The sequence below is a fragment of the Homarus americanus genome, unplaced genomic scaffold (assembly GCF_018991925.1).
Source record: "Homarus americanus isolate GMGI-L3 unplaced genomic scaffold, GMGI_Hamer_2.0 scaffold30768, whole genome shotgun sequence".
Taxonomy (NCBI): Eukaryota; Metazoa; Arthropoda; class Malacostraca; order Decapoda; family Nephropidae; genus Homarus; species Homarus americanus.
In genome coordinates, this window is record NW_024746690.1 from 883,399 (window position 1) to 900,283 (window position 16,885).

General features: G+C 38.1%; 1 protein-coding gene across 3 annotated transcripts; it reads right to left on the reverse strand.

Moving 5' to 3' along the window:
• Positions 1 to 7,272: 7,272 nt before the first annotated feature.
• Positions 7,273 to 14,361, reverse strand: LOC121879418 (SPRY domain-containing SOCS box protein 3-like). Of its 3 annotated transcripts, none has more exons than XM_042386076.1 (2): positions 14,300 to 14,361; positions 7,273 to 8,457 (listed from the first exon to the last, which is right to left on the reverse strand). In XM_042386076.1, the coding sequence occupies exon 2, from the start codon at positions 8,429 to 8,431 to the stop codon at positions 7,631 to 7,633; it is 801 nt and encodes a 266-aa protein (XP_042242010.1). In that variant the 5' UTR covers positions 8,432 to 8,457; positions 14,300 to 14,361; the 3' UTR covers positions 7,273 to 7,630. The 3 variants fall into 3 exon arrangements, with proteins under 3 accessions (XP_042242010.1, XP_042242009.1, XP_042242008.1); XM_042386075.1 differs by lacking the exon at positions 14,300 to 14,361 and adding an exon at positions 10,832 to 11,227 and having other exon boundaries at positions 7,273 to 8,469; XM_042386074.1 differs by lacking the exon at positions 14,300 to 14,361 and adding an exon at positions 10,832 to 11,226.
• Positions 14,362 to 16,885: the final 2,524 nt, after the last annotated feature.

A 16,885-nucleotide genomic window follows, 5' to 3' on the forward strand; every position in this document is an offset into this window, starting at 1 on the left:
ATCTCATAATCGTCAACCGTTGATACAAAGTATTCTTCTACAGGACCATGGCTCAAATTGATACACATGTCCACTAAAAATTGTCAACTACAGTCTTAAAAGATGTCATATTTGACCACAAACTCTGATTACTCATGCCTTACAACTGTCATTTAGTGCTTCCTCAACAGAAGTAGATATCCAGTGCAATGTTTTTAGTGTAAATTTTGGAAACTTGGATTTTATCCCTCTCCCTCCTGCTTCCTCCCCTACATCCCTTCCTTCCCCCAACCTCCTCCCCCACCTAGGAGAAGAATACTTTGCACTACTGTACTTACATGGTAGTTATGTGTTGTTATTTCCATATCTAGATCAAATAAAATGTCTTAGCACAATATTGCAAATCTCTATTTTTATATAAATGCGAAAATTAATTAGTAGTGAAGTATACTACCAATAGATTGTGTGTCAAATGAGCCTATCTTAGTCCCAGTAGACCCCAGCCAAAACATGAAGATTACGGTTCCTTAGAACTGGTGTCCGGATCTTAAGAGGTTAGGTTAGATTAGGCTAGGCTAATTTAGGTTAAGTGAGGCTGTGATTGTGTGTAAGTACAGTCCATTTGAACAACTTCCCAACAAGGAAAAACTTTTTTATTGCTAATTTTATATCATATGTATTGTACTGTATTACCTATTTTACAAAAGTTAAAAGAAAACGAAATACTGGTGAAATTTTAAAAGTTCAGATCTAGAAGTTATTGTGTAAAGAAATAAAATAATAAAACACCCAAGAGGTATTTGGAATGTACAGCTTCCCAAATTTAAAATGTAAGTTTATGTGTTGATACAAGTGAGATATACAGAACCACAAAGATTGTGTGTGTGTGTGTGTGGGGAGGCAAAAGTTTGTGTGGTCACTTTGTGCTTACTGACTTGTTCTGGGAAAATGGGAATTAAATTTTTTATGTGACTTGCCAATAGTGTACATGTACAGGAACAATACCTTTCTTGTGTCAAACTAATTTTTCAATGATACAATGTACAATTGCCCACAAATTATTCTTTAATTGACAATTTTAAAAATTTTCTACCACTGCAATTAAAAGCAACTCCTAGGCCCACAAAGGACAGTTTGAATACTGTACTGTGCACACTGTACTGTATTGTATATACTGTAGTACTGTACTACAGTAATTGTTTGATACAAAGGAGGCAGTGTGGTGCAAAACAGGAACCTGAGGACTGGACGTGAACTCTGTATCCATTCTTATGTCTATAGAGAAATTAAGCTTTGATAATTATTTTCTTGTAATTAAAGATTCAGACACAGAAATTTATTCTAGTTATTCAGAGGAAATAACATTGTTATTATATTACATATCTGTACATGCAAACCTTCTTTTACATTTTCAATTTTTTTTCTTCTGCATATAGAGACATAGGAACACAAAAATTGGCTTCATCACTGTAGTTACAATACAGATGGTAGTTAAAATAGTAATAAATGTACACATGGATGCTCAGTACATTCCCTAATTCTCAGTTCTGTGGAGTAAAATTATCAAATGAATCTTAGAGAATCTGGACTATAACCAGCCATGTCACTTGTGGTTGTAGGTCAAATGAGCTCTGTCCTAATAGATACCAAACCTAACCATGAGGATCAGGGTCTATTAGGTTTTGGTGCCTCTCCCAATGGTTAGATTAGGTTAGGGCCCTTTAGGACTGCGTGGGGCCCATTTGAGCTGTCTCCTCGATATTTCAATTCAGTGTTCAGAACAATAGCTCTTTAATACAGTCAGTGCAGTATTTTTAGTTTTTAGAAATGTAAAGTACAGTATAGTTATATCAGCTTTTCCATCATTAAAACTTAAAATACAATACCTGTATTGTACTTCGATATTCATCTCAAGATTTTTATTATTTGCCAAAGTGCAATTACCAGTACTCTACTGTATTGTATTGTACTTAATTTGTGCCATTGCTTTGTGACCTGATCCATAGGTCAAATCACACTGTATGAAAATTCTTATCGGTGTGCATCATGTCATGAGTATAAAAACAGGTCAGTGCAGGGTCAAGTTTACAAATACAGGTCATTGTGATGTGTGAAAATATAAGGCACCGATGCATATAAAATATAAACGTGAGACAAACATATAGCTACCATGGGTATTTGAGACCAGAATATAGTATATAGTATATGTGAAAAGTTTAAAATATGTATGTGTCAAATTTGAGTGGCATTTCTTCTCGGAGTCAGAATTCATTGTCAAGATTCTTTTTACATTGAAAGTTGTGGTGTACTTCATATCCATCCTTGCTTATTTTCAAGACTTTATTAGCAATGATAGTTAATTTAATGATACAGTTCTGGATAAAAAAAGGCAAGTCATCTCTCTTCCTTGAATTAAACTACTGACAAACAGGCTAATTATGAGAGATAAAAGGAACTACGTATTCGATTTAAAGAGGAGTGAAAGAATCATTGACCAGTGTATAAAACTGAGAACTCTTGCCATTATTTATGGTGAATCAGAGCTCATGTAGTACTGTCAACCAATTAATTATGCATTATAGAACAGTTACTAAAGCAGTACGTTAATGATTTGATAATGAACACTTTCGTTTTATCTCTTAATATAAGGACTTGATGTTGGTGTGATTGTTCTCTTGTCTGTGTGTGTGTGATTACATCCCACTTGGGCGATTGTCTGTTTTATGCAATTTAATGCAACAACCAAACATAAACTAACTTAACCAAACCTAATCTGTTTAACCAAGTTGGTAAAAATTGCATATAATAGACGATCGTCTAAGTAGGATGACACCGTGTGTGTGTGTCTTTGTGCATTGTATATACTGTACATGAAGATCTGAAATGGATTTTGATGAAACTGGTGTGTGGATGTTACTCAAGATTTGGGATGTCTTTGATTGGTATATTCCATCATTATTTTAGAGAGTTATGGTCCAGCTTTATGGAGATGAGTAATCCTTGCCTTAATACAGTACTGTACTCTACTCTTGTGGTCACCATATAACGAGTTTCACAAAGGTAAAAGTTACAGTACTTTGTTATTTGAATGTAATTGAAAACTACCCAACAAGTCTTACATATGTACACAGTCATGCTTTGTAGTTTTGAAGATTTTTTGCTTGTCCATACATTAAAGTTTAATATGCCCAGAAAAACTTAATTTCAGTTTTAAATATCAAAATCATTTGCAATCTGAAAATGTTAAGGATAGGAAAACAAAGTATAAAGGAACAAAATATTATGAAAAATATGTTTTACACTATTTGCTTTATGGTCATCTTAAAGACAAATGAGGTATTTAATAAGTAAATACAGTACTCTTTAATTAAAATAAATATCTAAGTACAAAATAGTCTCATCACAAAGTTATGCACTAATGATTCAACCTCGCGGGCACTCAACCATCGTTTCGCAACATTGTGACATCGACCTCGAGTGTCCGCGACTAAGGAACTCAGGATATGGTAAAAAGTAATGCACTAATCTGAGGCCCGATTCTCAAAGGTTCTTGAGTTTAATTTACCCCATAGCTGGAGATGTTAGAATGCACCTAACTGACTTAAATTAAATACAGTACAAACATGAGCTTCACAATGGCACTCTAGTGCATTAGAACTACAGTACAGTACTGTACTGTATATTACTGTACCCTGTATCTAAATTAGTTTTTTTTTTACTCCAATAAGAAGAAAATTAACATAGAGAATCTTCATGAATCAGGACTGTGCATTGTATATTTACACGGTAATTTTTTAAATATATATACTGTACTGTAAAAGTAAGATAACATATACTGTACTGGTATATCAGCACTGACCAGTTTTGAAACAACAATGCTGTAGAATATAGAATAACTTTCTCTTATGTTCGTAAAATAAATTTGTTTTGCCTGTCATAGAACATAAGTAACCAAAAAACATACTGTACTGTCTAAGAATTTATGTAGCTACTGTAACAAATAAATAAGTAATGCAGATGTGAAGAGCAATATTTAAGTAGACAAATTAAACCACAATCTGAATTTATAATATACCTGTACTACAGTACAGTAATCTGATTTACTGTGTGAGGCTTTTAAACGGGCAAGCCAGCTGTTCTCTTATGAGGAATTAATGAACTAAATGTAAATTATATGACATTGTACTGTTGCATTGAGAGACAGGCAGACAGACATACCTAGCTAAAATCTCCACTTTTATAATCACCAGTATGTGCTATGGCAAAATTGACTAATGAATTCTTCACACCCTACACACTGATAAGGAATAATTTACCTCAAAATTGGAGATTTAAGATCGCCAAAATTTTGACGAAATTAGTTTTAGACTCCAGTACTCAACCAATTAAAGCTTCGTTCCCTTACTTCCAATTAGGAAGAATAATTAACGTTCAAATATTGAAGACTATGTCCTGGACTAGAAAATCAAAATATTTTCAGTACTGTATATGTTACATGTAGTCATCAAATCAGGCAATTTGTGAAATGTATAATAATATACAGTACATGTTGTGTATAGCATAGGTTAGGATATGTTAGATTATGTGAACTTTGAATAATCTAACCTAAACTAACTTTTCCGATATACTGTACAGTACATATACACCAAATGGAACGGGACATTTTCACAGGTACTTTACAGATTGCCAGATTTTACAGCTTGCCTGTAACATTATTATACAGTGCAATACTGTATACACTTACACGTATATCGGGCCCAAAAGTAAGCAAGTTGGGTGAGATCGGTGGTCCAGATTCTCAAGGTTCTTCGATGAATCATCTGCATAGTAGATGTTGGAATGCATTTATCTTGGTTATTTTTAATCCAAACACAAATATAACGTCCAAAGGTAAAAATTAACATGCAGAATCTTTCCAAATATTCTGTCAGTTAAATTTGTCTCCTAACTTGTGTTAAGTAATGGTACGGTATTTCGTTAGGATAACCTTAGTGTAATTTTGATGCTGTGACTGGATGTGCTTAGGTGCGTTGTTGCATCCTCATCAGGGATATTCGTTGTACGTACCTTTGAGAATGGATCCTGATCATTAAATGTAAAGATAAACAACCGGGGCCGAAAATTCTTACAAATGAGTGAACATTTCCTGCAGTTTTGCAATAATAGTGATGCAAATTGTCACTCCAGTAACAATGCAGTACATATTTAATATTCTGCGTTAAAGCAGTCAATTCATTTTAATTATTTATGCAGTGGAAAAAATATACTAGTATATGGTAAAATTATCGTTTCATTCATCCAGCGAATTAAAGGATTATAAGTTTTGGAATCAGTCGCTTAAAAAATTTTAAGACACTTTTCTTCAACAGCATTTCCGTCGAAAATTTATATTTTTTTACTATTTTAATCGACAAAATTACCAACAATATTACTTGTTTAAAGTGGGCAGGGCTTTGAAGAAGAGGGGAAATGTGGGGTAAGATAGGTAAGATACCAAAATAAAAAAAAAAATATATTTTAAACCTGACCTTGTAATAGATCCTCTCCCCTACAACTGCCGACTGAGCCCCTGCCGCGCGCTTACCAGCCAATCAGCGTACAGCCAGCGATGCCGATAGACCCAAGGTAGGTAGATAGACCTACTCCCCAGTGCGGACGCACACGTAGCAACTCCAGGAGAGGCTACAGGATCACAGAGTCTGGTACCTTTTGCTTTCCCCTCCGTGATTGGCTCCCGCGCTACGCTCGCCTCGATTCCTGATCTGGCAGAATTGTATAAATACGGGCATGGCTGGCCAGGGAGGGCGTTTGTGGTAGAAGCGGTACCACTCTTACCTCGCAAGCAAGATGTCACGGGTTCGATTCCCGGGCAAGTGGAAGTTGTTTGGACACTCTTCCTAGCCCCCTTGGCCCCTGTTCACCTAGCAGTAAAGTAGGTACCTGTTGTAAATCGAAAGTTTGCGAATTCGTATTCAGGGAAAGTTGTTGGAGCTTCTAAACTTGAACTAACACAATCCGGAGTGGTGACCCGAGGATCACACACCCAACACAGACAAAACCCAATACGTGCACTATGAGCTAACCAAATAAACGCAGTCGTGTAAAGCCACGGCACTATCTCTCCCACTACAATTCCCTTCCTAACCTCTGTCATCTTCCCCGCTCTGACTTTCGCTACCAACAACTTTTGGAGCTTCTAAACTTGAACTAACCAGGGAGGCCATTCTCCTCTGACCTACTGGACCAGCAAGACCTCTCTACAGCTCCCTCAGAACGGTCCGACTAATTACCCAAATGTAGCAAAATGTAGCCGCAATGAAGTTAAATAATGGTCCTACATGAATAAATCGGACTGCTAATCACTTCTCGACTAGTATTTGGTGTCACAAAGTCACAAAAAATTGGAAAACTTACTTTAATCTGAGTTAATAGATCGCTTGCATGTACCGAGGGAGCGAGGAATTACCCAAATGTAGCCGCAATGAAGTCAAATGATGGTCGTACAAGCGTAAATCGGGCTGTGAATCACTTCTTGATTATTATTTGGTGTCATTAAGTCACAAAAAATTGGTAAACTTAATTTAATCTGAGTTGTGTTAGGTTAGGTTAGGTACATGCACTCGATCTATTAACTCAGATTAAATTACGTTTTCCAATTTTTTTTTTACTTTGTGACACCAAATACTAGTCGAGAAGTGATTGGCAGTCCGATTTATTCATGTAGGACCATTATTTAACTTCATTGCGGCTACATTTTGCTACATTTGGGTAATTAGTCGGACCCCCCTCAGAATGCTCCTCGCCCAACAGGACTTCTGAGCAAACTACTCATCACCCACTGCACTGTACAACAATATATATATATATATATATATATATATATATATATATATATATATATATATATATATATATATATATATATATATATAAAAACACATTATTGAGTTTTCGTTTGTGAGCCCATATAAAGAGACAATAGACATTGAAAATTGACAACTAATACATACAGTACCACTTTTACAACCTAACGTTTCCTAACCTTCAAAAAATACAAAACATATTTTCTTTTAACAAGTAATATTGTTGATAATTTTGTCCGATTAAATTAGTCAGAAAATAAAAATTTCAAACAGAAACACTACAGAAGAAAAAAGTGTCTTAAATTTTTTAAACTACTGATTCTAAAAATTAAAATATATATATATATATATATATATATATATATATATATATATATATATATATATATATATATATATATATATATATATATATATATATATAAAGCGGACAAAACATTAGTTTATTTTTTTATAATGATAAATTTTGGATTTGTTAAAGTTTAAAAGTTTGTTTTTTCTAGGTCTCATCAATATGATGCTTGACAATAACTTGTTTATAAAAACATATCATTGCAACTTCCAAAATACGAAACATGAATTGTTTAGACAATGGGTGCTCCACAACCTGGCATTTTACAGTACATGCTCTTGATAACTGTGTTAAAATCACACTATAGTTTCTTGCTAATAGGTGTTCAAAATGCGCAATGTTCACAACAGTGAAAGCAGCGAGACTTGATTTAGCATGTGCGTGTTGGAGGCGGGAAGTTCGGCAACCATTCCTTCGAAGATTGTGTTGGTGGTCATCAGGATGGTAGGATGTGTAGTTTATTGGTGGGAAGAAGAGTGTTGCAGGGAGTGGTAGCGTCAGGCGGTAGGTCATCCTCAAGGTAGTGCCTGAGGGCAGGCGGTAGAGGCAGGGTGTAGAGAAGTTGTGGCTGTTGCAGGGCGGCTAGGAGGGCGTGTCTAGCACGGTCCTGCAGCCCTACCCACCCTCGCTTAGTCGCCCCTAACGTAAGTTCTGTCTTGGCGGCGGTGGAGGCTATGACGGGGTAGAGGGGCTCTGTAATAGTGTCCAGCCCCGTGAAGGCCACACCCAGCCACCTGGCATCTTTATAAAACCCCAGAGTACCTCGCATACCGTCAAACAATATGCCGATGGTGGTGGCGCGGTTCTCCCGGAATGGTTCGGTGTAGTGACGCCACTTGCCATTATGCCAGATGAGACCTTTGTGTGACAGACCCCACCCAAATTCGTCCTCCCCTACCAGGCTGACGAAGCTGTCAGCGTGCAGTCTGGCCGATGCCGTGCACACCCCGAACATCACCGCCGTGCCAAAGAGTCGTTGGGATACCTGCACTTCCCAGTAATGAAGTCCACCATTGATCTTTTGAGAGCCCCTCACTGCCGCCGTGCCGTGCGACCAGTTCGGGTGGAAGAGTGCCGTGCGGGCGTACAGGAGAACCTCAGGGCTCTTGTGTCGCTGACTCCAGTGCCACCAGGCGTCACAGCCGTACTCCAGTGGTTGGGGACACTTGTCATCGTGGTTATCGTCATTAAGGTGTACATCAGGTGGCCCCTTGTCCTCATGGTCACCTAGTGTCATGGCAGCGACCCTTCACCGCATCACACCTGTGCAAGACCCTACATGTAAATTGATTATGAAAAACACACACATATACACACACACACACACACACACACACACATATATATATATATATATATATATATATATATATATATATATATATATATATATATATATTATATATATATATATATATATATATATTATATATATATATATATATATATATATATATAATAATAAATAATAATAAGAATAATTAAATTTAGTTTATTGAAAAAGTTCTGCAGCCCGAAGGCTGAAAATATACATTGGGCATAAATGACTTATTACATACATTGGTGGTTTAACAAAAGCCTTCATTAGAGAAAGGTGAAGGAACATACAGTGAACATACAGATTAATGTAAGTGTTGAACAGCAAAAACGTAGTGTAGTAACTCCCTCCCAGATGGTGTTAGGAGGGACCTCACATGGTGTAGTAGTTCCCTCACAGATGGTGTTATGAGGGGCCTCACGTGGTGTAGTAATTCCCTCACAGATGGTGTTATGAGGGCCTCACGTGGTGTAGTAATTCCCTCACAGATGGTGTTATGAGGGGCCTCACGTGGTGTAGTAATTCCCTCACAGATGGTGTTATGAGGGGCCTCACGTGGTGTAGTAATTCCCTCACAGATGGTGTTATGAGGGGCCTCACGTGGTGTAGTAACTCCTTCACATATGGTGTTATGAGGGGCCTCACGTGGTGTAGTAATTCCCTCACAGATGGTGTTATATGAGTGAGGTGTGGTTCCAGGCCTTCCTATCGTAGACGGATTAACACATCGCTGGTAGTTGGGTCTCACGGGCCGTTATCACTGGGTACCTGGGACCTCACTGTGTGAAAGGTCAACTTGGGTACCACTGTTACTGTTGAGTTGTTCTCACTGACTTAAGCACTGTTCACCACTGTTCACCTCTGTTTAACACTGGTTCCATTTCTTTCCTAAATGAAATAGTAACTTCTGGCGTGAACTTGTTGATATTCCGGTGGGGAGGAGGGTTCAGGGGAGGGAGTTGGTATGGGCCAACAAAACAGTTGACCTGGCTGCTCCGAGAGGAGCGCCAGGTACGTCTTGACCCTTCGGTGGTCAAGGATGTAGTGTGTGTGTGTGTGTGTGTGTGTGTGTATGTTATGTGTTTTAAGACAAATATCAAACAGGGAGGTACTACCACCTGAGAAGATATTGGAAGCATAATGTGTTGTCTAATGGTAGACCCTGCTGCCATATGGCCTCACAAAAGTTGTGACTAACTCCCAGGTTACTGATCTGACTTTCTGCCTCATTTGCACACAAATGCGGGGTCTCAATTGTTTCTCTCTTTTTTTTTTACAAGATAACATACATATATCGTTTCTCACTCGATCTTTTTTTCATTTTTGCATTGTATTCATGGTTTTTATTATTATTATTATTACATTTTCGCCCCCCTGGCCCCGATGTGGGTCAGTGACCTGTGCCCGGGTGGGCTAATCCTTGTAAAAAAAAAAGAGAGAGAAAATAGCTGGTGTAAAGAAACCAAGGAGCAACATATCTGTTGTACATTTCTTCAGTCTACCTTATTGCAAAATTTGGGTGTTCTTTCTCAGCATCTTAATTTTTGTACACCATCATATTTTTAGTTAAGACTAAATCTGACAAAGTCGTGCTCATAATCTTAAGTACTATCTCAACCCTCTCCCTTCTCTCTTTTCTCAACTGTCTCCCTTCCGCCAGTCCCCCCGTCAGTACACTTAAGGTTTGTTGGTTTAACACTTACACGATTCAGTTATTGCGCAAATCTACGTACAGCTTTGTAAATTTCTACTACATCATACTGTATAGACAAATACACGTAATAATAAAATAAAGAACTATTACGTTATCATGGCTTATAATCTGACAACAGTGAATATATATATTTTCCTTATCAATATACACACTTTGGATATCACACTTAATTACAGTAATACTTTCTGAGTCAGTCATATATAGTCATCCGAATCAATTTACACTTGGTTACGAAATCGCACATGGCTGTTTCCACATCATTGTAGCAAATGAACACTGTTTGATGAGATAAATATGACTCAATTGATGTTATTTACTTTCTTTAATCACCGCCCGAAATATTATTGTTCAATCGGAAATCGTGTCACGAAACCTTACAATTTCAAAATTTCTTTGGTAAAACATATACTGTACTGTATAATCTTGATACCACTTGATTTGCTGCTAACCCTTGGGTAAATCTGCCGACCCTGTGAGTTAATCAGTTGCACTACGATAAACGGAGATTTATTACTCACCCATCAAAGGTATATACAATACGGGAATTAAAAACAGTGTCATGTATGAGTTCACTTTCTGATAATAATGTGTTAGTGGTGTCTCACCTGAAGAGTTCGTCGGTTTGTTTACACGAAACAGCTGAGGCCAAACGGCGAGGAGACAACCTACCGGAATTTACTTTTCACTTTTCCCCTTGTTTTGCCGCTTCCTTATATCACGAAATCATTGAATATTCGTGACATTGGTCATTAACTATGGGTTAAGTTACAGAAATGGTGGAAGCCAAGAGAGGGTGTAGTAGACTTTGCGTCAATGTACGTGTTGGGAAGGAGCTACCTAGAAACGACACACCGGGTGGGGCTGCCAGTTAGTCGACAACCAACCTTACTCTCAGTGTTTACATTTTACCACCGAGTTGGTCTGTGTTACCTGCCATATTTAGTTATCTGGTAATTTTTGCGACTTCAGAATAATCCCAGTAAATTAGTAACCAATACTGTATGAGAGATTTCATTTAAAAAGGAGTAGCACGTGTTCTGTATTGATTTCGAGTGAAGATGGGGTCGATATAAGCTGCATCGTCTCGTGGAGTAGACACCCAGACGCTATCAGTGTATGGCTCATTGTTTACTCCACTACCCACGTTGTCTTATAACTCTTTAAGTAGCTCCTCATACATCAAAGGAATTTAAAAGATACAGCATTCAGAAAAAAAGGTGAAATATTCAGTTCCTAATTACGGCTGAATACACTTTTATGTGCTAACCGCACGCTCTAAAATAGATCATAATTAATATTCCGATCTTGAAAGGTCAGTGATAGCCATTAGAAGAGAGTAAAAGTAATTGCTATTAGTCAATGTCCCAGTTTATCGCAATAGGAGCGAATACAGTGCGGTATTTTGCTAGGGGGATACCAAACTTCCGTAGTTATACTCGTAGATGATTGAATATTCGTAGTAGGTATTTACAGGTAAAGGTTCACATGGTGCATTAAAGTACCGCGTTTTTCAAGTGATTGATTGATTGATACGTTTATTGAGATACAAAAAAACATTAATACATCTCAAAGGGATGAAGTGACATAAGTCATCCTCACCCCAGTCCAGGAATGTCCCTCTCAGGACTCACATAAATCCCTAATATTTCATATAATTAGTTATAATACATAGTTATATTCTAGATGCAAAATTTCTATATTTCTTTAATATTTCATCTATTTTCCCATTTCCAAACATCCACTCTATTTGCTTGGAGACATTATTTATATGGGCATTTCTATATACATTAAGCAATGGGCATTCCAGTATATAATGTGGCAGGGTATGGGATCTGGATGTTCTACAAACTCTACATTCTTTATCCTGTTCACTTCTCTCAGCTCCAAGTTCCCAATAATATTTATATCCTAATCTTAACCTCATATACACTGAATCTTTCCACCTACTCCTTTCAAGTGATGGTTCCATTAAACGAGTGTTAAGTATTTATCAGGTGACTGAACAGAAATTGAAGTCGCACCCAGAATATATGCTTGAGGTTATATATATATATATATATATATATATATATATATATATATATATATATATATATATATATAATAGTTTAAGAATTCTATCCGAGGGATGTGTGGCCATAGGCAACACAGTGATCATCCTGTGAGGAAGCACAATGATTACACAATATTCCCTCTAGTCCTTTAACTGAGGCTGAGAAAGGACATTGACTTACGTTATTCTGTGTGCACGCAGGCTAGCTATTTTCGGGGAAATTTTAACTTGAAGCAAACTTTTTCGGAGCGAGAATTGTAAACTCTTGGGACAAACTGCCAGAGTGTTGTGACGGCACCGATTGTGAACTCATTCAAGACCAGATTTGACCAACACTGGCGCAGATGCAGTACAGATATATTCAGGGGTTATACAGACAAAACCCCAACCCATTATATGAAAAGTGGACAAAACCCCAGTCATATATAAAATATAAAATATAACACTTTTATGTTTGTTTGCAAACACACATTATATATCTACATTTAATTTTCACACTCCACTATCCACAAAACCCTTTAACATTTGTAGGGAATTGACACTTTCAATGTACAATTTATGCTCCACTTATGAAAATGGTGAACGGAAATAAAGTCACAGGAAAAACAAATCACACGAATTGTACACATTGACAACACATTATACCTGTATATATGATAGCATTGCACGTAGGTTAGGTTAAGTTAGGCTAGGTTAGGTTGGGTTGGGTTAGATTAATTTTTTCCGTGCCTTTTTTTCTGTGTTGACAAATCTATGAAATAATGAACAATTAAATATTATAATGAACTATTTTATACGTGACTGGGGGTTTGTCCACTTTTCATATCATGGGTTGGGGTTTTGTCCGTTGGGGTTTTGTCATGGATTCATATTCAGGAGCCAGTACATAGTCCATTACTTGCTAACAGTGAGGACAGACGTGACCGACTGCCCAAGAGGCTAACCGAGCCGATTTGTGGCGAAGAGGATAAAAGTAAAAAAGTAAAATATATGAGAATCTGGATCTCGGTAGTGTAAAATGAATGATGTAGTGAGTGTTTCTTTTTGCCACTTATCAGCTTACTAGTCGTGTGTGTGTGTGTGGGGGGCATTTAATGCCCGTGATATTGGTCATATTTCATTTTCTTTCTTTCAAAAAAAAAAAAAACCCGCCGGGTGGACTAGCTGTGTAAGCCATGTTCCCCCACCTACAACTTCTTTGACCCTCCTTTTGATGTTCCTGGATTCGCCCCTGAACAACGACTGGCTGAAATATATACGACGTGGTGGCAGGAAGCAAGATGTAAACGATTACCAGAGTTGTCAAACAATGCCTTCACATGCATCACATTAAGTGGAGACTATCACCACACATGCATCACATCAAATTAAACTGAGAGGAGCCGAAACCACTGAAAACACTCCATCACACTGGCAAAGGATTCCCAAAGGTACGTGTGTTAATTTTTTCCGGAAGTGATCTGAGAATGCATCTCACTATGGTTTCAAAGACAGACTAAATATGACACAGTAGTTGCTTTGAGACACTTCCTGAACTAGTATAGGTGTCTGTTAAGAATAAAGCATTTGAGAATTTAGAAAATAACAAGGAAATAAGGAGCCCATGATACTTAATTGCTTCATAATTTCTTCACTTGACGATGATTATAATTATCAAATCTAACTTAACGTAACTTAATTTAGCGTAATATGTCTTAACTTAGCCTGAGTTGACCGAATCTGATTTAACCTAACCTAACCCGACTTATTATAACTTACTAACCACAGTCTGATGGCCACGTTACTACTGATGACAGCCAGTGCTTGGTAATAGGAATACAAAAATGAACCAGTTACAACAGTCTCCGTACATATCTAGTTGATAATGTGCGAACGTGTGAGAATCCACATTTTAACGTATTCATTTTAGCGTTAATTAATGTACAGACATTTGAGAATCTCTTTGTGTATATCTTAAGAGGTTAGATTAAATGTGTTACCACGCCACCAATTATGGGGGACAAAAAGTTATCCTACTAACCTTTAAGGATTACGGTCCACAGCAGGTCACGACTGGCCAGCAGTACTGTAAGCACACAACTGAGGCTTAGACTGATGTGTGTGTGGAGCCATTGTTGAGTTGCCACAGGAATACAGGATGACTGTTGTGTAACTGTGTGTTTGTGTGTGCGCGTGGGGGGTGCAAGTGTGGTGAACAGAAATAAAGTCACAGGAGGAAAAGTCACATGACTTGTACACATTGACAACACATTATGTATACGATGGCATTGCACGTAGGTTAGGTTAGGTTAAGTTAGGTTAGGTTAGGTTAAGTTAAGTTAGGTTAAGTTACGTTAGATTAGGTTAGGTTGGATTAGGTTGGCTTAGGTTAGGTTTTTTCTGTGACTTTTTTCTGTGACTTTTTTCTGTGACTTTTTTTCCTGGATTCGCAAGTGTGTGTAACTCGGGGATGTGTGTGTGTGTCTGGGGGAGATGTGTTATATACGTTTATTGTGTGTGTGAGGGGGGTCATTACTCCTCTGTAGGTAACAAGAGAAGAAGAAATGAGAATGGGGAAAGGGAAAATGAGAAGCAATGAAGTGTAGAAGAGAATGGGGTTTGAGAGATAAAAGCTGAAAAAATAGCCATAAAACAAATGAAGAACAAGAATGGAGAAATTGTAGAGGGCGATGAAAATAGACGAAGAAGATAACGTGTCAGAAGATGAAGACGAGAAAAGGCAAACATAGAAGGGAGGGGAGAAAGATAAGTAGGCCTACTGGCTATTGTACTGAGAGGTGGGAGAGGAACATATAGTTGTGTTTACCTGTGCCTGGTTGGACATGGGAGAGAAAACTGAGCGAGAGGATGTTTTCTAATTTTCATTTTTTTTATATTCCATATAATATTTTCTATTTTAACCCCTCTGGGTCTGGCTGCCCACTAGCGCACTCAAGGAACTGTGGGCCCGTGGGGCCCGGGCCCCATGGGCCCGCAGTTCCCTAACCGTCCGTGGTCAGATGCTGGAATCCTACATATCACCCCCTGGTCAGGCAGAAGTGATTTTTTTCTGCCTAATAGGTCCCATTTGGTCTGAAAATAAAGAAAATAAACCTCAATTTGCTAGTAATTGCCAATTTAAGGCTCCCGCGCGCTCTTAAGTTGCCAAGGCAGGCCTCTGAGATGACGTCACGCGGATTTCCTTACCACAGTGGTGCCGCTGTTACATGTTTTTTCGTGTCTCCCACATTGTCCTTATTGTTGTCTCTTACCCCTGGAACTTAAGCTAACAGTCAAGACTGATTATGCTGGATTGAAATTTAATTTATAGTTAATGATTTTGATTATATTCATTTGTTTTATACTTAAATTATGTGTGTGAAGTGCGTTAAGTCAGAGGATCGTTCAAATACACTGCACGTGCAAATAAAAATTATGTATGTGGCTTCCAGTGCCGGATTAACCATGAGACACTTGAGGCACTGGCCTCAGGTCCCCCGACTCTAAGGGGCCTCCCACATCTAATTTGCTTAAAAAATCCCGCTAGCTGGGCCTTCGGCCACGCAATTTCGCTCCCTCGACGAATTTTTGGCTACGTCCATGACCTCCAAGCCTCCCCACTTACAGAATTTCTGGGTGCGCTACTGCGCTGGCACTTAATTTTTCGTTAGAAGGAAGTAATCATTCTTGACATGTAAAACGAACAAACCAGACCTATTTAACCTAATCTACAGAGGTCTTAACTTGGTCTGGTTGATATTCTGTCGCGTTTACGGTCTCTTCACATGCGCATTAAGACGAAATTGACTTCGTGTGGGTGGCTCGTGTGTGGGCTATTTGACAAAGCCTATGAATTCCTAGCTTTAACAAAAATAATAGTTGGATTGATTGGTAGCCTCTATTTCTCCTTCGTAACGGGGATAAGAGAACGCAAACTGCCATCTTTGTGTTGTCCGCTAAAGCATATTTTCACACATGTTTTGGTGCTACTGTTAGGGTGCGGTCTGCAAAGATATCTTTAGTTCAACCTAATCTAATGTAACTTAACTTAACCTGACCTAACCTGACCTGACCTAGCCTAACTTAACTTAAATATCTTGTAGACTGCACGCTATAGAAGCACCCATGCTTTCATATACCCAATTTTAGACGAATCTAACACAAGTACTGTATTTGGGTATTGTGGTGAATACAAAATGCCCAAAGACTTGTACTAAAGTACCACTCAACCGATCGACATTCAACACAAGATATTACATTGGTAAGTCTTTCACCCAGTTACACAAGATGGGTTGTAGACTGTCTTGTTACACTTCTCACGTCTACCAGATGATCATCACAGGTTACTTATGTGCTTGGCACGGTAGTTTAACCGTACTATGACAAGCTTACACTGTTAATTGTTAGGTCTGATAATATGCTTCGCAAGCTGTCATCCATTGTTTAAGTTACTGACTTTCCGGAGAAGAGCATCCTACTTTTACTTATCCTCTTCGCCACTGGTCAGCTCGTTAGCCGCTGGGCAGTCTGTCGCGTTACGCGGAAATGGGATCTCTTCAACAGTGGTACTAGTACAGATTGGTCAGGTAAGGAGAGTGAGTATACAGTGCTTCCCCATCCCCGTGAG